This window comes from Leopardus geoffroyi, chromosome E1, assembly GCF_018350155.1.
Source record: "Leopardus geoffroyi isolate Oge1 chromosome E1, O.geoffroyi_Oge1_pat1.0, whole genome shotgun sequence".
NCBI lineage: Eukaryota > Metazoa > Chordata > Mammalia > Carnivora > Felidae > Leopardus > Leopardus geoffroyi.
The window spans coordinates 1,993,250-2,018,989 of record NC_059330.1 but is presented as its reverse complement, the minus strand read 5'-3'; the positions used below and the strand labels follow the sequence as shown (position 1 = coordinate 2,018,989).

At 60.9% G+C, this 25,740-nt stretch overlaps 1 protein-coding gene across 12 annotated transcripts; it reads left to right on the top strand.

The window, feature by feature from the left end:
- Window positions 1–417: 417 nt before the first annotated feature.
- On the top strand, window positions 418–23,775 carry DLG4 (discs large MAGUK scaffold protein 4). 12 transcript variants are annotated; one of them, XM_045490170.1, is made up of 22 exons: window positions 420–520; window positions 699–797; window positions 1,069–1,109; window positions 9,806–9,970; window positions 13,320–13,373; window positions 13,520–13,570; window positions 13,784–13,908; window positions 14,007–14,176; window positions 14,280–14,416; window positions 14,567–14,711; window positions 17,071–17,366; window positions 17,463–17,565; window positions 17,714–17,828; window positions 19,056–19,232; window positions 19,515–19,551; window positions 19,646–19,673; window positions 19,802–19,849; window positions 21,212–21,313; window positions 21,594–21,766; window positions 22,677–22,786; window positions 23,290–23,381; window positions 23,557–23,775. In XM_045490170.1, exons 1-22 carry the CDS (start codon window positions 502–504, stop codon window positions 23,661–23,663), a joined length of 2,394 nt encoding a protein of 797 aa, XP_045346126.1. In that variant the 5' UTR covers window positions 420–501; the 3' UTR covers window positions 23,664–23,775. The 12 variants fall into 12 exon arrangements, with proteins under 12 accessions (XP_045346135.1, XP_045346126.1, XP_045346125.1 ...); XM_045490169.1 differs by having other exon boundaries at window positions 13,511–13,570; XM_045490173.1 differs by having other exon boundaries at window positions 422–520; window positions 9,806–9,871.
- The last annotated feature ends 1,965 nt before the right edge of the window (window positions 23,776–25,740 follow it).

The following is a 25,740-nucleotide window of genomic DNA, read 5'->3' as shown; positions in this document are numbered from 1 at the left end:
AATTCGCTGCCTCCCCTTGAGGGCCTCTGAGACCTTCCCGAACGCCTGTCTCTGTCTGCCCTTGTTCCTGAGACCATGTGCCCAGGCTAGACGGCTGGCATTCTGGTTGCTTCCCAGCCCATGAGGAGCTGTAGGGGTGCTCACGTCCCCCAGCCCCCACCTCTCTAGCCCTGGGCCGAGGAGTCCTCAGTAACTCATACCCCCTCTCTGCCATCCTTACTGGGAACACCCCCCCCCCCCAAGGAAAGATCTGGGCTCAGCTTCCTCTCCTTTGGGGTGGCTGGAGCCTCCTTGGGGGGGGGGGTCCCCTTCCCTCCTCCCTTCGGAAAGTGTAGCAAACTCTCATCCATGGCTCCATGGCTCTGGGGAGAGAGGCCAGGGTGCGAAGTTCCAGGAGGAGATAAGACTGCCTCCTTAGGCTAACAGCTGGAACTGGGTGGGGAGAAGGCAGCTCAGCTCCAACCCTGCGGATTAGGGAGATTAAAGTGACAGAAGAGAGAGATGTCCGAGGGACCCAGAGGTGAAAAACAACGAAAGGCCTGGGGGCTTGAGCTGGTGGGGGCGGGGACTGGGATTTGGGGACCCTTCTCCTGAACCTTCCCATAGAATCTGGGGTGAAAAGGCACAGGCTGGGGAAGGTGAATGTCTTGGTCCCTCTGTCTCTTCTCTGTCCCAACCCCACCCCCATTATTCTCCAGCTCCCCGGTCAGCCCTCTGGCTCCTGGCCCCCCCACTACTGCGGTGGGCACCCCCTCTCCTCACCGTGCTGCACAGTGACCTCTTCCAGGCCTTGCTGGGTGAGTAGCCCCAATCATCTGAGGGGCAGTGTTTGGAAAGGGCTGGCCTGGGCCTGTGAGGGCAATGCCCAAACTTGGGGGCTGGTTGGGGGCGTGGAGGTCCCCTTGGTCCAAGCAGGGGTCGGTCGTCCTGACTGTCCCCCATCAAAGTCCAGCAGCCCTGGCTGGAGGAGCTCCTTCCTCACCGGACAGAAGGAGGCCAGAGATGGTGGCAGGGGTGGCCCGGGAGGCAGGGGTGGGGGAGGGTAACTCAGCTCTGTTCTGGTGACAGACATCCTGGAGTATTATGAGGCTTGTATCTCAGAGAGCCAGGTAAGGGGGTGAGGTGGGGCCGCTGCCTCAGGGGAGCGGGCAGGGCTGGAGCGAAGACAGCCAATGTTGAAGACTTGGGGGCCCTGGGGACAAAATCCCGAGTCAGGGGTGCAGAGAATGTTCTCTCTCCTACCCTGCAGCCCTTCCTCCTCCCGCTCCCCCCCCTTTTCTTTGCCCCAGTTTCAGGCACCAAAGAGTCCAGGACAAAATTACTTTTCAGGCTTCCTCCTGTGAATCCGGAGGGGGAAATAGCCCCCCAGGGATTCCCTCCTGCCAGCCCCTCCCTCACACCCTGCCCCCGGCCAGGGCCTGGCTCCAGTATTTAAACCAGCATGGGCGCTCCCTCCTCATCATCTCTGCCGTCGGCGCTGGTGCCCGGCCAGGCCTCCATCTTGGCCACAGGGCCTCTCTGCATCTGCTGTTATCTCCTTTCCCATTATCCGGGTTCCTGCCAGCACCGAAGCAGTTAACTCTGCCAAGGCACCCCCCCATTCTCGCTCCTCGCTCCCTCCCTCCCTCCCCCTGCTTCCTCTCTCCTCCTCTCTCCCCTTCCCTCCTCGGCTCCACGGCTCCCTCGGCCGCTGCCGCCTCCGACCCCCCCCACCCCACTCCCCCGCCACGGCCCCTAGCCCCTGGCCGTTAGGCAAGACCCCCCCCTACCCCGGGGCTCCCCGAAATCCAGTTCCCCTCCCCCACCCCAGCTCATGCCCCAGCCCCCGAACTCCGGGGCTGCCAGCCCCCGGTGCCCCCGCCCCTCCTGAGAATCGGGGTGTGCTCCCCAAGCCCCCTCCCCTCCATTGGGGACCCCCTTTTAGGGCCCCCTTCCCCTCCCTCCCACGCTCCCTCCCCTTCCCTTCTCCAACCCCCTCTTTCCCCTCTCACCCCTCCCCCCATCCTGGCCCCCCCTGCAAAAGTGGGGTGCGGAGGGGGGAGGGGTGAGAACCCACGGAGGGGAGGAACGAAACTCCGATGAAGTCAGAGCCCCTTACCCGCCGCCGCGGCCAGCCCCCCCAACATGGACTGTCTCTGTATAGTGACAACCAAGGTAAGCATGATGGGGGGGGGGCTATAAGCTGGGGGGGGAGGGTATGAGTTTGTGGGGAGGGGCTAGGCAGGCCTAACCTGGGGCTGGGGGCCCAGGAGTGACAGCATCAGAAGATGTATTTGGGGGGGTCATGATTTAGTTTTGGGGTTCACATCCGAGATAATGCTGGGTTTGGCCACAGGTGCCCCCTGGGGTGATCCCTTTGTACCTGTAGAGAAATGGAAAATTTGGGCTGTCTTGTGGTTTGGGGGGGGGGCTAGTGGGTTTTGGGGTTCGCCAACGAGGCTTGAGGGAGACTTATTTAAGGAGAAGCCTGGCTCCCATGGAAGTCCTGTTCTTGTACATTGGAAGGTGGACTACATGAGGGGGGGTCCTCTTCCCTCCTGGGGGACAGACTGGCTTGTAGGTGTCTTGTGCAATTTCAGGGGGCTCTTGGCATGGGGGCAGAAGGTTATTGGTTGTGAGTGCCTGACTGGTCTGGGGGTGTCAGCTGGCGGAGAAGGGGTGGGCCTTCAAGCTCTGGAACGAGCATCTTGTGGTAGATGCATTCGGGGGTACTCCCGATTTGAGGGAACTGTGGATGTGGGGTTGGATCATATGGAATACGGGGATAGCTGGGAGCTGTCAGAGGGCTAGGGCCTGCCACAGGGCCACCTGAGGGAATGGACCAGGTGAGGTGAGGGTTTGGGGTACTCCCCTGGGAGGGAGAAGAGGTTGCCAGACCCTGAGGAGGATGAGAGCTTTGGGGAGACAGGGGATTTGAGGAGGGGAACCAGGTGGGTGGTGCAGAATTTGGGGGTGGCCCCGGGCAGGTGCTCGATATCCCTGCCTCCTCCCACACCGTATCCTCCCTGTGTCGGGAAAGAGGGAGAAGAGCAGATTAAGGGGAATGTTCCTCTTACCCCTGACACTTGGGATCGAGGTGGGGGAGGACACCTGCATGTCAGGGTCCCCGGGTGGAAAGGAGTTGGAGCAGGGCAGGCCTGGCAGCCGTGAGGATCGAGGATCGGACGAGGGCGTCCCTGTGGTCCGAGCCTGGAAGGGGCAGATCTTGGATGAGGAGCATGGGGCAAGCTCCTGGTGGGTGCTGCAATATACCTAGGTCTTGGCTGGGAGACTCTGGGACTGGCAAGCTGGGTGCCTGGTGTGTGGAGGGAGGCTTGGGCGGGTGGCAGGCAGCTGGGGGTTGGGGGGTGGGACAGGAAGTGGGGGCCGGGGAGGCGGGGTCCGGGTGAGTCACAGGCTGGGGAGGGGGTTATATTTAGTGGGAACTGCAGCTTCTCAGGGGAGGGAGCTGAGGACACACATGTTCCCTGCCACAAACTCACACATGTGTGTACACATGCAGTGTGCACGTGTGAGCATGGATGGAAGAGACTGGAGGCTGAGGACCTTTAGGTCCGGAGCCTCCACCCCCTCTCCGGAGCTACTTGCTTGTCTGCGTCCCCCCGCCGCCCCTTCTGTGGGCTCCAGGCTTTCTCCCATGCTGCTGCTTCCCCTGTTCCCTGTGGTTTCGGTGGATTTTTGTGCCTCACTTTCTCTGGCCTGGTCTCCTTTAAATGTCTGTCTGATCCTTAGCTTCTCCTGTCTCCTGCCTTCAGCCTGCCCCTCTCAGCCTTAGGCTCCCTGGCTGTGGTCCTCCGGGTGACAGGTGTACCCAGAAAGCCAGTTGGAATGTGTGGGCCCTGCTTCCAACATGTGAACACACACACACATGTGCGAGCGAGGGTGAGGGGCTTGCCTGCACTGGCAGCTATTCTGGGAGGGGGAGTTTATTCATCTCCCTTCCAGACTCCTACTTCTTCGATGGAGCCCAGAGTGAGCCTCCCTGAAGGAAGGAGCCTTGCGCAGAGAGGATCAATCATGCGTTTGGGGTTTTACAGAGGCATGGAGGAGACCCAGAGCTTGCCACATTCCTTGGCCGGAAAACTTGTCAGTCTCGGGATGACGAGGACTCCAACTCCCATAAGGCCTTGAGGCACAGGAGCCCTCCTGTTAGAGGGCTGCTGTCCGCGGGGCTGCTGGGAGTTGTGGTACATCTCTATCCAGGGCAGCGGAGGGGTAGCCGAGAGGAGCCAGCAGGGGGCACAAGGCGCTTGTTTCCCACCCACCCCCAGCCCCACCCCCATCGTCCCCCGCTCCCAACCTGCTGGGTGGGGTAGGGGGTGCCCAGGCTTTGCGGTGGTTGAGCTTCCCAGCGCCGTTTGAGAGCCCTCCATCTTTCATTGCCTATATTTAGATTCCTGCCGCAGTAATTGAAGGAACACTTATTGAATGCCTACCATGCGCCAGGCCCTGTGCTTTGTGCTCACTCCGCCTTTAGAGCTATCACTTAGTCTTACTCGGTGCCGGGGTCTCTGCCGGTGTCTGCCTCTGAGAATCTCTTTCTCCCACTCCGCCCCCGTCCCTCCCCCTTCTCCCCGCGCTGCTGCCGCCGTTGCCATGGCAACCGGCGACTACTGAAGTTGCGTGGCCGACTTGAGGGCCGGGCGAGGGTGTCGGAGGGCGGAGCAGAACAAGTGGGGGAGGGGGGAGAGTGGGAAAAGACCGGGGGTATCGGGCCGGACCCGGAGGCGAAGCGGTTAAACCCTCCGGGTGGTCCTTATTGGGCAAAGCTGAGATGCCGGGGGCGGGGCACTGTGGCCAAAGGCCTCATTCATTGGCGGACAGGGGCGTGGCGGAGGGACAGTGTGGGCGAGGCCGGGGGAGCGAATGGGCGGGAAGTGGACGGGGGCGTGGTCTCTTGGAGGCAGGTGGGTGGGGTCTGGCTTACTCCATAGAGGGAGGCGGTGGCAGCCCTCGGAATGGGGCGGGGCCTGAGGGCTGGGTAAGCTGACCGAAATGAGGGCGGGGCTGACCCGGCAGGGGCGTGGCGTGGTCCCATGCGCCGGAGGGAGACGGGGTTTTGAGGGGCCTGTTGTCTGAGGAACTGCGGGGTGCGGGGGTCTTTGGAAAGGAGAATCCGAAGGCTGGGCGATTGACGTCTCAGTTTTCCTAAGATGGAGGCCTGTTCAGATTTCATCAGAGCACAACCTCCTACCTCAGCTCTCTGTTCCAGGGAGACGGTTGCTAGGCGACAGCAAAGTCCTTGATTGCTGCGTTGCCAGGCAACAGGGAAACGGAAAATGGAGGGAAAAAGGAAATGGGGGATGGGGGAGGGTCTTAAGGGGCCACAGCGCCCACTGGTGGAGAAGTAGGACGTGTGCGTTTTCTATTCTAGAAGGAATTTGGAGCTCAGCTCTTCCGTAAGGGCTCCCTCTGAGGATCCAAGCATTCTACCCAGATGCGAAACTAGGGCATTGGGGGTCATCTTGGGGGCGCATCTAACAGATTCCGATAACGGGGAGGGAGGGACATGGGCGAGATTCTAGGGCAGTCTGTCCTCTCTGCCCTGTGTGGGCATTATAGAGAAGCCAGAGAAGCCGATTTGAGGCCACTGCTCAGTGGGCTTTAAGAGTTGGGAAGGTGGGCGTTCAATGGGATAATATTTGTAAAGAGAGGCTTTCAGGTTCAGTTGTTTGGGAGAAAATGGAAACCTCTGAGGCAGTCGTTTTGGGGTGTTGTGGAAGATTTGTGGGTCACTGCAAATTGCAGGCCAGATCTTACTTTGGTGAATATTTTTTGAGGCTTGGGTGTGGGGGGGTAGATCTATTTGGGAGCACTCCCGTAGCAATGTTGGAATTCAGAATCATGGAGGTGATGTGAAGACGTAGGAAGGGCAGCCAGAGAGAGGAGTGATGTGTGAACTTGAGGGGTGAAGAAAAGGGATAGGGAAAGATCTATTAATTTAAAGGTTTGGGAATAAGTTGAAGAGATTACAATGGAATTTGGAGGGCCATAAAGTGTTTCTTTTTTAAAGTTTATTTATTAAGTGATCTCCACACTTGAAGGGGAGATCACTTGAACTCAAGACTCTGAGATCAAGAGTTGTGTGCTCTTCCCATGGAGCCAGCAGGGCACCCCACTGGTGGTACTGGGGCTGTGCATATTGGGAAATCATGAGTATCTCATTAGATGCAGGGATTTGGACAGGGGACCCCAAAGGAATTTGAGGACTGCTTATTTGGATGTTGACGTTATAGAAAGGGTAATATTTGCACTAATGTCAAGGTCTCCGTTGGTGGGTTGGGGGATATGATTTTAAAAGGGAGGATTTAAACGGTGGTTTAATTTGAGGAGACAGCTGGTGTGGTGTCTGTGGTCCTTAAACTCCTGAAAAGCATTGTCTGGCTATCAAGTTATGGGGCTGGACTGCTGGTTAGAATAGGAGATATCTTGGCATCTGAGGGGATGCGGTCCCTATTAATAATCCTTGGGGAGGGAGGGGGTGGGGCTTGTGGGAGGCATTTTAGATCCTGGGGGGTGGGGGGGGGTCCCTCTACGGTGAGAGTGGAGTGCTTCCTCCTTCCTGCACCTTAGGAGTCCAGTAGAGATGAGTGGTCCATGGAGCTTTGGGAGTTTTTAAGGACCTGGTGAATTTAGGGGCAGGAAATTAGATGAGAATTACAGCTATAAGCCGGTAAATTTCAGGAGTGTTTCTGTTGGGGTTCGGAATAGGAGTGTACCGTGGAAGGTGAAGTCCACAGAGAAACAGCTGGAACCTGGGAAGTTGATGGCTAAGAGGGTCTCCCCTCACCCCCTCTCTCCCATCGTGACGCTCTCCCGCACTGCGCAGGCGCCTTCCCCCCCCCTCTCCGGCCGCAGCCTCCAGTCGCCGCGTCCGCCGCAGCCCCCGCCCCTCTGCCCCTCCCCCTCCCCCGCCCCTGGGACCCTTGCTCTCCCACCCGTCTCCTCCCCTCAGTCCCCCTCCCCTTCTCCATGTCGGCTCGGAACAGATTCGCCTCCATGTGTCTCTGCGTGGTACGTGCCGCGGTACGGGCTCCGGCCCCGCTCCCCTCTTCCCGGACCCCCCAAATCTCAGGGTGCAAGCTTCAAGTGCTGTCGCTCTTACTTCTGCTTGGCGCGGGGTCTCTGGGTTGCAGTGTCTCGCGGACAGGCGCAGTGGGTCGCCCCTCTTATCAACATCCCCCTTTCACTCACACCCCTCTATTTTGGGGGTGCAAGCCTCGGTTCCAGGTCATTCTATGCAACTGGGGCTCCAGTGACGTGAGGGCCAAGGGGAAAGGAACAACAGCGACCCCCAGGCCTTTTCCTTGCCTCTGCCCTAATGTATTGGGGGTTCAGACCTGGTTGCAATACCATGGGAACTGTCGCGGTTGGGGCCCAGAGTTCCAGTGGGGTAAAACAGGGGATCCTCCTTTCCTTCCTGTCCTGCTTTAGTTGTCCTGTAATCTGGGCTTGAGGGGTGCTGCCCCCGACCCCCACCTGCCAGTCTGCCGTTTTGGAATTACTCCCGCCCCCCCACACCCCTCCAGACGTTTTTTTTCTTCCCCCCAACCCCTTACTACATGTACAGTACTCTGAAATTTTCCAGGGACCAAACATAGGCCCTAACCTCCTTCAGCCACATTCTGGGGACTTTCGTACCCTTCCCTTGTGCCCAATGTGGGTCCCTCACATTGTCTCCTAATGCAGGGGAGTCTTTCCCTCAGTCCTAGACAGCCCCCACCCCATGGGGGTAGGGCAGGGAGACGTGTCTGCAGTCTCACGGTGATAAAAACTTCTCTTTGTTTCCTCTCTAGAATAAATGACGAGTTTCTGTGATTCCATTTTCTTTCACCAGATTCAGGGATCCCCTCTGCGAGGTGGGCTGAAGATGGAGAGGCGGTGGACTCAGACCCTCCCCTGACTCAGGGAGACTAGATGCTGCACCCCTGGGCCCTGCCTCATGACCACGCAGGGGATGGGACTCTGGGGAAGTGGACAGGGGAGCTGTTTCCGCCCGTCCCCCCGGGCCCCCAGTTCTGGGGCACTGTCCAGGCTGCAGACCACCTTTTCAGGGTGTGGAATGAACAGCCTCTTCCAGGTCGTGGAATTCTGTTATCCAGGATGGCCTAGCCTTTGAGGGGGGCTACGTAGCTTATACCCACCCCCCTCCTGACTTCTCCTTCTCTACACTTTGTGCCCATGGTCTTGAACCCTGGGGGCCAGGATTCTCTCTCCAGGTCTGCGGGCCAGAAAACCGGGTGTATCTTGATGAGCCCCTATTTTCCTTCTCAGAGGTGCTTCATCTCTGGCCTGGGTGGGAGAGGCTTCGTGTTGCCAGCACCGTTTTCCTTCTCCTAGTCTCTTGCTGCGCCCTTAGCCACGGCCAAACTTGGGTTACATCCCCAGAGTTTTCAGAATCCTACTAACAGGCATGGACTTTGATAAGCTGCCTCCAGTTGGATCGTGCAACTGTGGCCCTCCAAATGTTGGGGTACTCAGCTTCTCAGATGCTTTTTTTGAGAGGGGAGTTCTGCCTTCTCTTTTCACCTAGGTGTACTTGGGGGCGGGGTCTTCTGTCTTGTCCCCAGGGAACCCTGCTCTTTCCCCGAGGTTGGGGCTTGGGGGGGTGGGCTCTGCCTCTCTGGGGGGGGCTGGCTCCTGAGGAGTGCGGCGGCAGAGGTGGGTGGACCCAGGCGGGGTCGCTGCCCTTCAGTGCTGTCTCCAGCTGCCCCTTTCCTCTCTCTCTGGCCCCCAGTTAATCTCATTTACTGATGCCCTTGTTAAGCTAGCAGAGGAGGCCGGTGAGATGGCTGGTGGTTGGTTGGGAAGGGACTCGGGGTCATGTTGAGTCTTCCACTCCTAAAGGCCAGAGGGAGACCAGGAATGGACTCTGAGACCCAGCTCCCCGCCTCCTTCCCTGGTCAGCCAGCCTGGAAGACACCCATTCCTGTCCCCCTCCTGAGTGCTACTGCGTCTGTTCCTCCCCCTTCTGCTCCCAGTATATCCGATTAACTGGCTGGGCTACGGGCGTTTGTAGGGATGGGGCCAGACTCGTGGGGGCCCCTGTGCAGACTACTTGGGGAACCAGCTGGGCCAGTGGAGGGGGAGCAGGACGGGGAGCTGGACCAGTTCAGCTTTGTCCTGCCTGGGGGCCTGATGCCAAGTACCTGCTAGTTGAAGGGCCTGACTGCGGTCCCTGCCTCTGTCTGGCATGCCAGTGCTGGACAGCCAGTAGCTCTTGGGGTAGAGGCTGCGGTGGGGAGACTGAGGCAGTAAGGGTGGGGTGGGAGTGAGGTGAGACGCCAGGGGCGCAGCAGCTGGAAGATGGACGAGGGAGCTCACAAACCGGGGGAGTGGGGTGAGGATGATGAGGGAGGCAGAGAAGTTGGGGATGGACGTCGAGAATGGGGGTATGGGGGTTCAGCGTGTCAGAGGGCTGGCGCAGTGACAGGGACTAGTATCTGAAGGCCTGGGCCAGGCAGGAGAAACCGCGGCCGGAGGAGGGGGTGTGCCGGGTGGAAGGCTCGGGGGACGGGGGGGAGGTGGGATTTGGGGTGGGGGGGAGCAGGGGGAGGGGCTGGGATTTGGGCCGAGCCGAGAGGTGGCGGTCCGGGGCGGGAGAGGGGCTGTGGGAGGGTGGAGAGAGGGGAGCCAATGGGCTGGAGGACCGGGAGGGGGAGGAACTGGTCAGGCCCCAGGGCCTTCCGCACCGCACTGGCGTGGGGGTGGGGGGGGGGGGGGCGGGAGAGGAGGCGGCCGGGCGGGCGGCCTGGAGCCCGAGGCGCTGGGCCGGCCCCGGTGACGCCTCGGTCCCCATCCCCAGAAATACCGCTACCAAGATGAAGACACGCCCCCTCTGGAGCACAGCCCGGCCCACCTCCCCAACCAGGTAAACGCCCCCGAGCTGGCGCACGTGGCGGAGAGGAACTTGTCCCACCTCGAGGCCGGCCACGGGGTCGTGGGCCACGCCCACCTCTCCCCCCTCAAGGTAGGAGACTCGGGCGGCCCCCTCCCCAGTGCGGCGCTCGGAGCCTCGGAGCCACAAGCACCCCCAAGGGCCGGTAGGGCGAGAGCCGTAGGCGGGAGGAGGCTGGGGCGGGGCGGCTGGGACCCGGAGAGGGGGCGCTTGGGGGGGCCGGAAACACCTTGTCCCCACCGAGGAGAAACAGAGGCCGGACGAGGGGGGGGGGGGTGGGCGTAGAGCTTAAGGCCGGCGAGTGCGTGTGTGCGCGTGCCTGCGCGCACGTGTGTTGAGAGGTGTGCGCCCCCAGGACGCCCCCCACCCCGGGCCCTCTTCATTCCTTCACACCCCCCACCTCCGTTTCCGTTTTCTGTGTCCTGAGCTCCGTGCGGAGCTCCAGCTGCCCGCATTTGCTCCTGTCCCTTCTCCGCCTCCTCCCCCCACTTCCGGCCTCTGGGCCCGGTTCTGCCTGCGCCCGAGTCTCCAGCCCTTTCCATGTGTCTGGTCGGAGACTCCCAGTCGTGGGGCCTTTCTGCCTGGGTCCCCTGCCCCGGCCTCTGCTCCGCTCCTGGGCTCCCTCCCCTCCTCCCCGCCTCTCCCTCCCGCTGGCTGGCTGGCTGCTTCTCCAGGATGCTGTCTCTCTCTTCCTCCCACGCACTCTCCTGCTCCCTCCCTGATCCCCAGCTCAGGCCCTCCGCGGGCTCCGTGCTCCTCCTCGGCGGCCCGCTCTCCCTCTGGCAGTGACCGTCCCCTAGTCGTCCCTTCTCCCCTTTCCGGCCACCACCCTTTTCTTCTTCGAGCCCCTCCCGTCCCCCCATTATATTATCCACGCCCTGTCTTCCCTTCTCCAGTCCCGGGGAGGCCTTATCTCTGGGACCTTCCCTCCTCCAGGCCAACTATATATCTTCTTCCCCTTCACACCTCTTTTCTGGGGGCACAGGATGGGGAGGGCCGGAGGCCCCAGGCAAGCTGTGACATTGAGGGGAACACCGTGGGGGCAGGGGTGGCCTTCCAGAATCTTGCTGGATGCCCTGGGGAGGGCGAGGCTGGAGACATTTCACCACGAAGTCAGGGAGGAGTTTTCTGAACCTGGAGATGGGGAGGCAGGGAGGGGGCCGCGGTAGGTTCCGGGGTGAGGAAGAGGAGGAAAAGAAAGAGGGTTCTCTGGCCTGTAGCAAAATGGAGAGACCCCAAAAGGGGGAGGGGCCCTGGGGCTGACCGGGTGAGGCTGTGAAATCAGGGCCAAGGTTGAGTCAATGGAGAGGAACAGAAGTCTGGCCCTGGAGGTGAGGAGACAGCACAGAGTATTCCTGCGAAGCACTGACAGCTGCAAGGAATGGAGGAAGGCAGACTCGAGTCGCTCTTTGTGGGGTGGGGCCAGGAAGCTCCCTGGGGAGGGGATATGGGGGAGAGGGAGGCGTGCTGGGTGGTAGTGGGCTCAGGTTATGGGTTGTGTGGGGTGCAGGAAGACAGGGAAGCAGAGGAGAGACCAACCAGCAGGGGGGGGGGGTGGGCGTGGGGGGGATCTGGGGACCAGGCCCGAGCCAGGGGGACAGGAAAAGTCTCAATTTGCAGAGATCGAGATCGGGGATGGACTGAGAACGATGGACCGTGGTTTGGACAGAATGTCCAGGGTTTGAAGCTTGGATAAGGGAGAGTGGGTATCTCTGGGGTGTCAGAAGTTAGGGTGGAGGATGAGGGCCGGACACTGAGCAGGAGGGCTGGTGGGGGTTGGGGGTGGGGGGGGAGCGGTGGTGCTGGATAAGGACTGAAAGCCGGTGGAGGGCCAAGGCTGGGTTGGAAGATGGAAACGGAAGGTGGGGCAGGGATACGGGTGCAGGGTGTGGGCTGCTGTAGAGGGAGGGGTGGGAAGCAGAGGCAGGTGGCCAAGGAGGAGGGATGGGGCCTGGGGAAGGAGGTTTTAGGACAAGGATGGGGTGGGGACGGAGGACAGCCTTGTGGAGGGGATTTTGGCCGTGGCTATTGGTTGGATAACAGCATTTGCTGGGATTTGAAGGGTCGGAGGTTGGCGGTGTTAATGGATTTGCGGTATGAAATCTATTGCAGAGCTTGCGAAGAAGCCTGTAGTGTTGAGAAATAGCAGGAGAGAGCAGGGGCCCTTTGGGGGGGGGGGATCGAGGAGTTTGGGGAATCCGTGATGACTGCCTCGCGCTTCGTAGGCTCCAAATAAATATTTGTTTAAGGAGGAGATAGGTTGGGGACCCCGGAAGGAAGCTCTTGGCCTCCTCTCCCATTGCCATGGAGACGGGGTTTCGGTTGCCCTGGCAATTGGGGAAGCCCCTAGGACCGGCCTAAAGCTGGCCCCGCCCCAGAGTCTAGAGACCCTGCCGCGTCGAGGCGACTGACGTCAGGACCTGGGTACGCCCACTTTAACCCTTTCCGGAATGGAGGTTGGGGTGGGGGGAGTAGATGAGAAGATAGGACCCGGATGTCTTTCACCCCTCCCCCTTCCTGACGTCTTTTGCACTGCGTAGGGTGAGGGGCGTGCAAGAGGGAGAACGGGGCCCTTCAGGACGCGCTGCACCCACAAACCTCTTCAGCCTGGACTTCTCTCCCCTGGCTGCCGGGGGGCGGGGCCTCGGGTAGGAGAGGCGGGGCTAGCGGATCCCCTCTGCCTTTGGGAGTCTGAGCGCTCCTAGGCCACGCCCATCTCCCGCCCCCCACTCCACCCCCACCCCCGTTGTCCTGGCGACAGGGCCTTCTGGAGGTGGGTCTCCCCAGGCCTTGGCTGGGCTTAGATACCATCGCTAGGCAACAGAGTCCTTAGAGGAAGGGGTGGACTGGATGGCGGGTGGGTGAGGAGGGAGGGGCTTGCAGCTGGGGGAACCCCGGATCCCCGGGACCCAGGGTTTAGGGCAAATGTGTGGGAAGGTGAGGGGCAGATCTGAGGGAGGGTTCTGAAGGCTCCTGGGTGCATATGGGCCGACAGGGACAGGGATGGGGGGCAGGCCCCGGGGGACGCGTAAGCACTGGGGTGTATGTGTAGCGCATAAGGCAGTAGCATCCCGTGGTGTTACATCCGGTGAGAAGCTCCCCCTTTCGCCTGCCCCGCCCCCCCCCCCCACTCTTTACCACCTGCTGCTCCCCCATCTGGTTGTCTCTCCCTCCCTTCCCGCTTCTCAGACACCTCCTTCCACATTCAGGGGGCCCGGGCCCAGGCAGCGTTAGGGCCGTGCACGTGTGCGTGTGTGTGTGTGTGCGCAATACGGGTTGAGCTGGGGCCTCGAGGGGTTCAAGAGCAGGCTTGGTTCAAGAGGGGACCCCGAACGGGTAGCCAGGCTGGTGGGACCCTCGATGACAGGCTTCCTCTTGAGCCAAGGCTCAGGCAGCTTTTCATCTCCTTTTCCCCTCACAGGCCAATTCTCCTCCTGTGATTGTCAACACAGACACCCTAGAAGCCCCGGGATATGTGAGTTGTTTAGATTTTGGGGCCACTGCAGAAGGATGGAGGGAGAGCGGGAGGGCCTGGGCCCCAGCAGCAGGGGAGGGGCCGGTGCTCAGGTCGGAATGTCCGGCTCACTGGTGTTGTGTTTCTGGTCCGTGCTGGAGTTGCAGGTGAACGGGACGGAGGGGGAAATGGAATACGAGGAGATCACATTGGAAAGGGTGAGCAGGCTCCCCCGCCCCCCGCCCTGAGGTCCCCCCAGCTCCCTGTCACGCTTCTCTCTGTGCCTGTGTGTACTAGGTGGCCGGTCCCTTAGTCTTGTCCCTTCCTGCTCCCGTCACGGCCCCTTGGCCCATGCCCCCGCCCGAGTCCGAGCCGCCTTGCCCGGAGCGGGCCGCCGGGAGGGCTGACGCTCCTCCCCTCCTTCTGCCCAGGGCAACTCAGGTCTGGGCTTCAGCATCGCAGGCGGCACCGACAACCCACACATTGGTGACGACCCGTCCATCTTCATCACCAAGATCATTCCTGGCGGGGCCGCGGCCCAGGACGGCCGCCTCAGGTGGGGAGGGGACACAGGGCTTAGGGTGCCGGTTCCCTCAAGAGGGAGGGCTAGGGCAGCAGGAAGCTCCTGGCTCAGGCCAACCTCGCTGCCTCCAGGGTCAACGATAGCATCTTGTTTGTGAATGAGGTGGACGTGCGGGAGGTGACCCACTCAGCCGCGGTGGAGGCCCTCAAGGAGGCGGGCTCCATCGTCCGCCTCTACGTCATGCGGCGGAAGCCTCCAGCTGAGAAGCTTATGGAGATCAAACTCATCAAGGGGCCTAAAGGTAGTGACCCGTTGTGTCTCCACCCCCATCCCGACCGTCCCCCGCCCCAGCGCCGGCTCCCCAGCCAACCTGGACGTCCACCCCTGTCCCCCCCTCCATCCAGGTCTTGGCTTCAGCATCGCGGGGGGCGTAGGGAACCAACACATCCCCGGAGATAACAGCATCTATGTGACAAAGATCATCGAAGGGGGTGCCGCCCACAAGGACGGGAGGCTGCAGATTGGGGACAAGATTCTAGCGGTGAGGACCCCTGTCACTCTTCCAGCCCACACTTGGGTCTCGCCTCCTGGCCCCCCGGGAGGGCCCCGTCCTCCTTGGCACCTCTCCCACGGTGTTGTCTGTCTTGGGGCTGTTTCTGGCTCTGTCTGAGCTCTCCTTCCTTGGCCCCAGGTCAACAGTGTGGGGCTGGAGGACGTCATGCATGAGGACGCCGTGGCAGCCCTGAAGAACACATATGACGTTGTCTACCTGAAGGTGGCCAAGCCCAGCAATGCCTACCTGAGTGACAGCTATGCTCCCCCAGACATCACAACCTGTGAGAACCCTCCAAACCTCAAAGCCTCCCATGACCCATCCCGGTTACCCCCACGACCCATCCCGGTTACCCCCATGACATCCCAGTGAGCGTTCCTCTTCAGATGCTCCCCACAAAATAGAAACAATGTCTCTTCTTCTGCGGTTGGAGAGTAGGTGAAAAAATCAGTTACCGTACAAGACCTAGAAAAGCTTGTGGACAGTCTCTCCCCCAGAAGGCACAAGGCCCAGATGGTTTTGTAGCTAATTTCTCTCAAATCTTCAAGGAATCGATCGTTCTTCTGCTCCTTCTGAGCATGAGGACAGATAAAAAGGTTCACGTTTCATTTTATGAGGGCGTTTCAAAGGGTCCCAGGGATAGCATAAAAGAGGGAAACTCAACGCCAATTTTGCTTCTGAACAGAGAGGTAAAACTTTGTAGGAACATAGTTGCAGACCAAATACAGCAGCCAGTGAAGGGAATAACATCGTCACAAAGTAGGGTTTTTTTGTTCTTCGGGAAACTAAAAGCACTTCTGTATTGGGAGACCTCTTAATATGATTCATTGTATTAAACAAGGAACAGAAATTGTAAGGTCATTTGAAATTGATGTGGGAAAAGACGTTGAGGAAATTCAACACCCGTTTTCACACGAAAACTTAGTAAACTAAGGACACAAGAGTTTTCTTTCACGTGATGAAGAGTAGTTCTCCTCCCAAGAGGAACCTTGGCTCCTTGGAGAAAGGGCCTGTTCCAGATCTTGTGCTGGAAATGCACAAGAGGAGTTTGTAACATCTTACAGGCTAGAAAAACAGTAAAGCTACCCAGGACTCTAGGGCGTGTTATCGACGCAGGAGGGGCTCCCACTGGTTATTCAATCACAACTCCTCAAATAGGTGGAGGTCCATGAGATCATAATGATGCTTAAGAATAATTGGGCACCTTTGGAGGATGTTAGGGGCCCATTCGTAATGAAAACCGGCAAATGCGGGGACAGAGTCAGGTGTTGTACAAACCGTACCTCAGAATCACCAAATGGTTGATGTGGGAGAGTTCTTTTTTATTTTTTTATTTTTATTTATTTTTTAATTTTATTTCAATGTGTATTTTTGTTTTTGAGAGGGAGACAGAGAGAGCATGAGCAGGGGAGGGGCAGAGAGAGGGAGACACAGAATCTGAAGCGGGCCCCAGGGTCCGAGCTGTCAGCACAGAGCCCGATGCGGGGCTCGAGCCCACAGACGGTGAGAAAGTTCTTTTCTATCGAATCATTCCCACCTATAAATGCTTCTTCTTCCAAAAAAAAAAAAAAGAGTAGAATATTCTATTTTGCAATCCCCAGTGAAATATCACTGGGTTCTGAACTATCAGAAGGAGGCAGTGGTCCTCAGTGGCCACTAAAGCTCTTAGGTGAGAGCATAGAAATGGGTGGGTCAGCCCCACGACAGCTGGACCTGCCAGTCAGTCTTACCTAAGGCGACCAGACATTCTTGCATCCCATTGTGGTCTGGTGGAAAGTGCGTAGTGTCACCTATGCAGTGTTTGTGACACAAAACTGAACTTGAGTCTGACAAAGCCTCTAGATCGAATTATACGAGGAACGGGGCAGAAGCACACGGTAACAGCCCAAAGATGGAAGTGGTGATTTCCCCCTTAGAATTTCCCCGGTAGGGGGTGCGCCCGGGTGGCTCCGTCGGTTAAGCGTCCGACTTTCTGTCCGACTTTGGCTCAGGTCATGATCTCACGGTTCGTGGGTTCGAGCCCCGCGTCAGGCTCTGTGCTGACGGCTCGGAGCCTGGGGCCCGTTTCGGATTCCGTGTCTCCCTCTCCCTCTCTGCCCTGGCCCTGCGCACGCTCTCTGTCTTTCTCTCTCAAAAATAAATAAAAATACGGCACTTAAAAAAAATTTAAAAAACTGAAAAAGAATTTCTTCCGTAGAAAGTGGGAAATTCTATCAGATAAATGACCTAGTTTTCCCGACCAATGGATAGCCAAGAGCAGGAAAAACCGGAGAGGGGCAGGGGGGTACTTTTATAGACTGAGAGATCTGAGGAAACCCAGCACCCACAAGGAAGCCCCCAAAAGCCTGGTGCTAACATTCCCCTCCACTTGGCCACCCCTGGCGTACGGAGGACATATAACCTTCAACTCGATGACCACCCCCCCCCCACCCCGTCCCTTGGGAGAACCAGCCCTTCATGTGGCTTGTGCACTCCTGCCCCCCAACACTGTTGGGATCTGACGCCCCCCTCACACCGCCCTACTATCTGGCGGAGAAATGCCTCCGTCACCCGAGTCTGGCTCTCCTGGTTCCCTGGGGAGGAGGTGGGGCGGCCGTGGGTCCTGCCCGCAGCGCCCTCACCCCTTCTCCCGCATCTTTCAGCTTATTCCCAGCACCTGGACAATGAGATTAGTCACAGCAGCTACCTGGGTACCGACTACCCCACAGCCATGACCCCCACCTCCCCTCGGCGTTACTCCCCGGTGGCCAAGGACCTGCTGGGGGAGGAAGACGTTCCCCGGGAACCGAGGCGCATAGTGATCCACCGGGGCTCCACGGGCCTGGGCTTCAACATTGTGGGTGGCGAGGACGGTGAGGGCATCTTTATCTCCTTCATCCTGGCCGGTGGCCCTGCGGACCTCAGCGGGGAGCTGCGGAAGGGGGACCAGATCCTCTCGGTGAGGGAAGGCCGGGCCCTGCCCACACCCCTCCTCTACTCCGGGGCTGGGGCCTGGTCCCCGTCCCCGGCGACTCACCCTCCCCGCTGTCTCTAGGTGAACGGTGTTGACCTCCGCAGTGCCAGCCACGAGCAGGCTGCCATCGCCTTGAAGAACGCGGGCCAGACGGTCACCATCATCGCTCAGTATAAACCAGAAGGTACTGGGCCCGACGCTCCCCGCGTCGTGAGCTGAGAGGGTCCTCAGAGCCCGGTCCCCTCAGCTGGTGGCTCCAGTGGGGGCAAGGGAGGGCGGCAGAAGTGCTCCGGTGGGGCCAGAGCTCGGGAACCTTCTCGTCCTTTTCTCAGAGTACAGCCGATTCGAGGCCAAGATCCACGACCTTCGGGAACAGCTCATGAACAGCAGCCTGGGCTCAGGGACCGCCTCCCTGCGGAGCAACCCCAAAAGGGGTTTCTACATCAGGTCGGATGCGCCTCTCTGTTCTGTGTCTCCCCCCGCCCCAGCTCTTGGCCCTGAACCCTGCCTGGCCCCCCCCCCCCCCCCCACCCCTTCCCGGGCCTGACACCCAGCCGCCGTTCATGGGCCCCGCTGCTCAGGTCAGCACTGGGAAATAATATCAACTGGAAAATAGCGTCTGCCTCCAGTGTCCCTACTGCCCTCTGGCCCCCGGTCAGCCTGGCACTTCCCTTAGGACCTTCACAGTCGGGTGACTCAGAGGTTACTGCCCGGCAGAGTGGGGAGGGGGATGCCTCTCGGCTGTTTGGAATGTTGCCCCCGCCTGTAGGGGAGGGGGTCACAGGTCTCCTGCTCCCCGGCCATCAGCTCTGTGGCCCCTGCCTCTCTCTCCCCACCCTCTCTCTCCCTCGGGGCTCCCGTCCTCTCTGGCCCCACCTCTTCCTGGAGGTCCAGATCTGCGTTTCTGGCCATCTGGTTTCTGGACGCGTCCACTGGGGTGTCCCACAGGCATCTCGCACTCGACACGTCCCACACTGAGCTCATTGCTTTCCCTCGTGTCCTTGAGCCCTTTATCGTGCCGAACCAGCGTTTCCTCCCTCCCGGCACTGCCACCCGCTCAGACTTTGCTCGGCCCTTCCCTCCCCGCTGGGGTCTAGTGGGCTCCTGGGGGCGGTCTGCTGTGGCTCCCAGGTGCCTCCAGGTGGTCCCAGAGTCTCTTCCATTTGGTCCCCTTCAGTCCTGTTCTCATGCTCTGTCTTTGCTGCCTGCACGGTCCGGCCCTCCCTTGGCTGGACCCCGGGGTCATGACGTAACTGACGGGAATTTGGTACTGATGCGGATAGGCAGGGTTAGCAAAGAGTGGCCTTGTTGCTTCTTCTGAATTCGAGCACATTCCGGGTTACCTCCCTGACTGTCCCGTGCGTGCGTCCTGCAGACTGGGAGGGCGGCGTTCTAGATCTTGGGAGGGCGGCGTTCTAGATCTCGCTCCAGAAGTTGCACGGGATCCAGAGCCTGTCTGATCTCTGGCACAGTGCAGACCGAGTGGCGTTTAGTGGTTGTGATTGTGCGTCACAGTGGAGCATTTGCTCCCCACACGGTGGTGGGGGGGCTCCTCGGGGTCCGTGGCCCCTGCGGGAGGGCTGTGAGTGGCCACACTTTGCCAGAAGGCCTGGCTGGGTGTCGGGGCGCCAGAGAGCTCAGGCGGTGTCTGACCGACGGCCACCCGCCCTGCAGGGCCCTGTTTGATTACGACAAGACCAAGGACTGTGGCTTCCTGAGCCAGGCCCTGAGCTTCCGTTTTGGGGATGTGCTGCACGTGCTCGACGCCAGCGACGAGGAGTGGTGGCAGGCACGGCGGGTCCACCCCGACAGCGAGGCCGATGACATCGGCTTCATCCCCAGCAAACGGCGGTGAGGCTCCCGGGGCCTGCAGCCTTCCTGCCACAGGGGCTCCACTCCCAGGGGTCCCCGGGCGGACAGCAGAGGCCACGGGCCTGCCCTCTGACCCCTCGGAGGCCTGTCTGCTGGGCAGCCTCCCTCCCGTGAGCCTCTGGAGCAGACGTGTCATTGAGGAGTACTGGGGCCCAGGGGCCGCCGGGAGGTGGTGTTATCAGCTGGCCCGGGGGAGGGGAGGGCTCTAGGGCCCCTCAGTGGCCATTCCCCTACCCTCCCATCCCCCCATGTCCCCCACAGGGTCGAACGACGGGAGTGGTCAAGGTTAAAGGCCAAGGTAGGTGGGGGAGCGGGCTCGGGTGGAGGAGCGGGGGACTCGGGGCTGAAGCCCACCAAGCACGTGGCCCACTGCTTCTGTTCTTCCTCTGTAGGATTGGGGCTCCAGCTCTGGATCACAGGGTAGGTAGGGTCAGCTTGCGAGGCGGGGGTGAGGGAGCCCTGAGCTTCTCTTGACATCTCAGGAAGGCCACATGGGGCCCCAAGATCCCTGTCTCCCAGCCCCTCGCAGACGCCCTGCCTCCCACTAGGTCGAGAAGACTCCGTTCTGAGCTATGAGACGGTGACGCAGATGGAAGGTGAGTCCTGGCCCGACCCCGGTCCCCAGGCCCAGCTGCTCCCCAGCTGCTCCCCAGCTGCTCCCTGGCCGGCTGCTCCCAGCCCGACTGCTCCCCAGCTGCTCCCCGGCCCAGCTGCTCCCCGGCCCAGCTGCTCCCCAGCCCAGCTGCTCGGCCCAGTTGCTCCCCAGCCCGGCTGCTCCCCAGCTGCTCCCTGGCCCAGTTGCTCCCCAGCCCGGCTGCTCCCCAGCTGCTCCCTGGCCCAGCTGCTCCCCAGCCCGGCTGCTCCCCGGCCCAGCTGCTCCCCAGCTGCTCCCTGGCCAGCTGCTCCCAGCCCGACTGCTCCCCAGCTGCTCCCCGGCCCAGCTGCTCCCTGGCCCAGTTGCTCCCCAGCCTGGCTGCTCCCCAGCTGCTCCCCAGCTGCTCCCCAGCCCAGCTGCTCCCCGGCCCGGCTGCTCCACAGCTGCTCCCCAGCCTGGCTACTCCCCGGCCCTGCTGCTCCCCAGCTGCTCCCTGGCCGGCTGCTCCCAGCCCGACTGCTCCCCAGCTGCTCCCCGGCCCAGTTGCTCCCCAGCCCGGCTGCTCCCCAGCTGCTCCCCAGCCCAGCTGCTCCCTGGCCCAGCTGCTCCCCGGCCCAGCTGCTCCCCGGCCCAGCTGCTCCCCAGCTACTTCCCAGCTGCTCCCCAGCTGCTCCCTGGCCCAGCTGCTCCCCGGCCCAGCTGCTCCCCGGCCCAGCTGCTCCCCGGCCCAGCTGCTCCCCAGCCCGGCTGCTCCCTGGCCCAGCTGCTCCCCGGCCCAGCTGCTCCCCAGCCCAGCTGCTCCCTGGCCCAGCTGCTCCCCGGCCCAGCTGCTCCCTGGTCCAGCTGCTCCCCGGCCCAGCTGCTCCCCAGCTACTTCCCAGCTGCTCCCCAGCTGCTCCCCGGCCCAGCTGCTCCCCGGCCCAGCTGCTCCCCGGCCCGGCTGCTCCCCAGCCCGGCTGCTCCCCAGCTACTTCCCAGCTGCTCCCCAGCTGCTCCCCGGCCCAGCTGCTCCCCAGCTGCAACCCCGCCTGGCTGCTCCCTGGCCCAGTTGCTCCCCAGCTGCTCCCCAGCCCAGCTGCTCCCTGGCCCAGCTGCTCCCCGGCCCAGCTGCTCCCTGGCCCAGCTGCTCCCCGGCCCAGCTGCTCCCTAGCCCGGCTGCTCCCCAGCTACTTCCCAGCTGCTCCCCAGCTGCTCCCCGGCCCAGCTGCTCCCCGGCCCGGCTGCTCCACAGCTGCTCCCCAGCCTGGCTACTCCCCGGCCCTGCTGCTCCCCAGCTGCTCCCTGGCTCTGCCCCCCAGCCCTGGCCCCCAGCCCCGGCTGCTCCCCACTCTGCCCCCGGCCTGAGCTGGCTCTCTGTCCTCAGTGCACTATGCTCGCCCCATCATCATCCTTGGGCCCACCAAGGACCGAGCCAATGATGACCTTCTGTCCGAGTTCCCCGACAAGTTCGGATCCTGTGTTCCCCGTGAGCGCCCGGGCCCTGGGGTGGGGAAGGGAGATGGGGGCGGGGCCCATGGCATTGGGGTGCAGGAGGACACGGGGATTCTCAGAGAAGGGGTGCTTCTCATCCGCTCTGCTGCCCCGTTTGGAGACCTGGGGGCCCTGGGAGGGGTGTGGGGGGAGGCGGCCCAGCCCCTCTGAGTCTCGGTCTCACCAGCAGCCCCCTTGCGCGGTTTGATGTAGGCAGGCTTTAAGCTAGAGGGACGGTGGTTAGATCTTCGGGGGGCGGGGTGACTTCCTGGCAGATACGACGCGGCCCAAGCGGGAATATGAGATAGATGGCCGGGATTACCACTTCGTGTCCTCCCGGGAAAAAATGGAGAAGGACATTCAGGCGCACAAGTTCATCGAGGCCGGCCAGTACAACAGCCACCTGTATGGAACGAGCGTCCAGTCCGTGCGGGAGGTGGCCGAGCAGGTAGGACCCGCGGGCACCCGGCCTCTTCCTCCTCCCCCGCCCACCCCATGGCCTCCCCCCAGCTCTCTCTAACTCTCTCTCTCTCTCTGTCTCTTTCCCTGCTGGGTCTCCACTCCCTCCTCCGCCTCCTTCTCCTCTCGGGCAACTCTGTCTGACTGCCTGCTCCCCCTGCCTCCCTCCCTCCCTGCCTGACCCCAAACTCTTCTCCGCCATCTGTCCCCTCTCCCCCCCTTCCCTCGTCCCTGCCCCACTTCTCCTCTCTTCCTGTGGCCTTGCCCTTGGTGGCTTGGCCTTCCCACCTTGGTGCCCTCCCTCTGTCTGGCTCCCCTGTGGCCCTCTGGCCTTGCCTGTTCCTGGGGTCTCCACCCCCCTCTCCCACTCCCCTGCCACCTCCTTTTCCCTACTGCCCCCCACTCTGCCCTCTCTCCCTCCACGGCTCCTTTCTCCATCTGCCTCTTCTCCCTCCCACCTGTCTCTCCTTGTTTCTTCCATCTGTCTGCCCCCCCCCCATCCTACTTCCCTTCTCCCTCTTCCTCTCTCCTGCTCCTGCCCTCAACCCCTCCACCCTGTTCACTGTTGCCCCTCTGGCCTTGCTCTGCCCCGTCTTTTGGGTCCCCTTCCTGCCCATGCCTCACCCCTCCCTCATTACCTCCAATCCTCTCCTCCTGTGCTGGCTTCTTCCCTTGCTCTCCATCTGCCCCTTCCTCTTTCTCTCTGTCTTTAACTCTGTCTGTTCTCACCTCCTTCCCACCTTGACTCTCTGGCCACGTGTCTTTTGACATCCATGTCACCTCCTTTTGGCCAATCTCCCATCCCCCACCTTTCCACTTACCGCGTCCTGTCCTGGCACCTCTGTCCGTCCTTTCCTGCCACCTGCTGGTCCCCCTCCGCCCCCCCTGCCTGCCCCCAGGGGAAGCACTGCATCCTCGATGTCTCGGCCAATGCCGTGCGGCGGCTGCAGGCGGCCCACCTGCACCCCATCGCCATCTTCATTCGCCCCCGCTCCCTGGAGAATGTGCTGTGAGTATGGTCTCGGTGGGGGGGGGGGCCTCCCCTCAGCGCCCCCCGCATCTGTGGCCCCGGGCCTGTGTCGAACTCTCCCCTCAGAACCTTGGACAGCAGCCCCAGCCGCCCTCCAAGGGGACCAGGCCTGTCCCTTCCTCTCCAGCCTCGGGCCGGGCCAGACTGCAACTCCCGGCAGCCCCTGGGGCATGTACCTGCTGGCCGAGCAGGGCCCCTGGGGCTGTCGGGAGTTCAGAGTCTGAGCCCCTTCACTGGGGCTGAAGGGCCGGAAGGATGAGGCTCTGGCGAGGTTCCCGGAGTGGCCGCACCCGGCCGGGGTGGGTCGCGCGGTGGGGTGGGGGGGGTTCGTTGGTGGCCCCGGAGACAACACGGGGAGTTGTGTCTTTCGCTGCGTGCTCCACATCAGAAAACGCTGGTTGCGACTGAACTTGCCGGGACGGAGGAGGTATGAGGTGGGGCGGGACCCGTGCTCAGATCTGCGTCTCCCTCGCTCTCCACAGAGAGATTAATAAGCGGATCACAGAGGAACAAGCTCGCAAAGCCTTCGACAGAGCCACCAAGCTGGAGCAGGAATTCACAGAGTGCTTCTCAGGTGAGGCTGTGGCCCTTGCTCAGATCCCAGGCCGGTGCCGCGCCCGGCAGACGGTTGAGAAAGGCGGCCTCCCTGGGTGGGGGGCAGCCCCACCGCTCGGGGTTTGGAGATTTAGAGAAAGGGGCCCCTCCCTCGCTCTGGCCTCATTCCCCATCCCCCCCCCCCGTCCCCCCAGCCATCGTGGAGGGCGACAGCTTTGAGGAGATCTACCACAAGGTGAAGCGTGTCATCGAGGACCTCTCAGGCCCCTACATCTGGGTCCCGGCCCGAGAGAGACTCTGACTCCCGCCCTGGTGTGGCCTGAACTCGCCCTGTCTCCGGCCCCCGGGCCCTTGGTCTGGACTGAATTGCCCAAGCCCTGCGCACCCCCGGCCTCCCTCCCGTCCCTTCTTATTTATTTCCTTTCTAACCGGATCCAGCCCTGGAGGGGGGACACTCCCCTGCATGTAACCCCGCACCCCAGAACTGGGCTCCTGAACCCCAGGAACCTGGGGTCTGGGGAGGAGCCGGGCTCCTGGTCCCGAGCCTGGGCTCCGTAGGACCCTAGCCCCTGCCCGCCCCCGACGCACACACACACCCACCGGGGGCCGCCTGCCCTCCCCCATCTTCTCCCACACACATTCCAGAAGTCAGGGCCCCCTCAAGGAGCACCCCGCTGCAGGGATGCAGGGCCACAGGCCTCCTCTCTCTCCTGAGGCCAGGTCTGGGGTCACCCCTGCCCCCATCATAACTCCCCATGTCCCTTGGTTTCGCATTTAGTTTTTCCCATTTTTTTTTTCTTCTCAAAGGTGGTTTTTTGGGGGGATAAGTGGGGGGACTCTACTGTGGGCCCCCTGCCTTCCACATGCCCCCCACCTTTTTTTCTTTGCCGGTTTGCATGAGTGGAAGGTCTAACTGTGGCTTTTTTTTTTTTTTTTTCCTGGATTTTTTTTTTTTTTTTTTCTGGGGGGGAAAGGGGAGGGATGGGTTTAGGGAGTGGGAATGTGGGGGGTGGGGCCGGGGTTGGGGGTCGGGAGCCAGGGGAAGACTGGAAATGCTGCCGCCTTCTGCAATTTATTTATTTTTTTCTTTTGAGAGAGTGAACGGAAGAGACAGATACTTGAAACCTGGTGTGTGGCCTGCTTATTTGGGAACCGGGTGAGGAGGGAGACAGGGTGGGAGCGTGTGGAACGGTCGGGTAGTCAGAGCTATCTTCGTGTCAACCCAGAGAGGGGACAGTGGCCTGGAGGGGGCCTTGGAGGGAAGCTGAAATCAGGGACGGTGGGTCAGCAGTGAAGTAGGGGCCTGGGAGGGGCTGGAGGCATGGTGCAGTCACCGAAAGGCCCAGAACGAGGAAGCCAGACCGGCGCAGGTCCCTGCCGACTTAGCCCAGCCCTGATCACTCTCCTGGTCCTGCTGGACAGCAAGACACTCCCTAAAGGAAAACACGGAGGCAAGTTTCTTGGTTCGTGTTCAGAGCGTTCTGGACAGAGCTGGGCTCTGGCCATGATGTTTACAGAGGTTTGCTAGTAAGAAATACTGTGTAAATATTCATTTATTGGATTTCTTTATGCCCCACCTCTAGGAAAATGGGACCTTGATACCAAAGATTTAATTTAAAAAAAAAAAAAAGAAAAGAAATGAAAAACAGATGCAGTAGCTATGTAGCTATGAGAGTAAATATGACCTCTGAGCTTCCTGGTAGCCAGGGCAAAAAGGGAAATGGTCCATTACCGAGTTCTTTATTCTAAAGGAGAAGAAAATTGTGGTTCTTTTAGGGAGTCAGATTTTCCCGACCCTGTCTTGCTGCAGCTTCTCAGATGCTGCTGTGCACAGTGTCACATCTCAGCTTCTCTTCTGCCCACCGTTCATGGGCCTGACAGGTTCCCACCACGAGGGCCTCGGCTGCAGCACAGATGAGCCGTCGCTGGCACCAGCTGTGATCCTGCCCCTTTCCCACTCTGATTCAGGGGCTCCACGGGAGAAGGCTGAGGTGGAGGGTGCTAAGAGTTGAGATGGTTAAGCCCTAAACGGTGCAGAGCCCTAAACGGTTCTGGTTGCCCCTGCTGACAGAAGTTAAGCGTTGGATGCAAAAGATCCCCCGAGGCTCAGCAGCTCTGGGGAGGATGGGATTGCCCCCGCCTGAGCTGATCCAAGGAGCAAGGTAGAGATCTCTAGTAGTCTGTCCCTGAAACCAGTGGTCCTCTCTGTGGCTTGCCCTGCACAAGACTTAAAACCCAACCCACTGATCCTGGGGGTGGGGCCCCAGGGCTGTGCGTTTCAGGAAAACCTCCCAGGTGACTCTGACGCCTCCCGCCTCCCACCTCCCCGGGTGGAGCCTCACAGCTTCCAAGGACGTTTTTCAAATAATCCTTCTTTT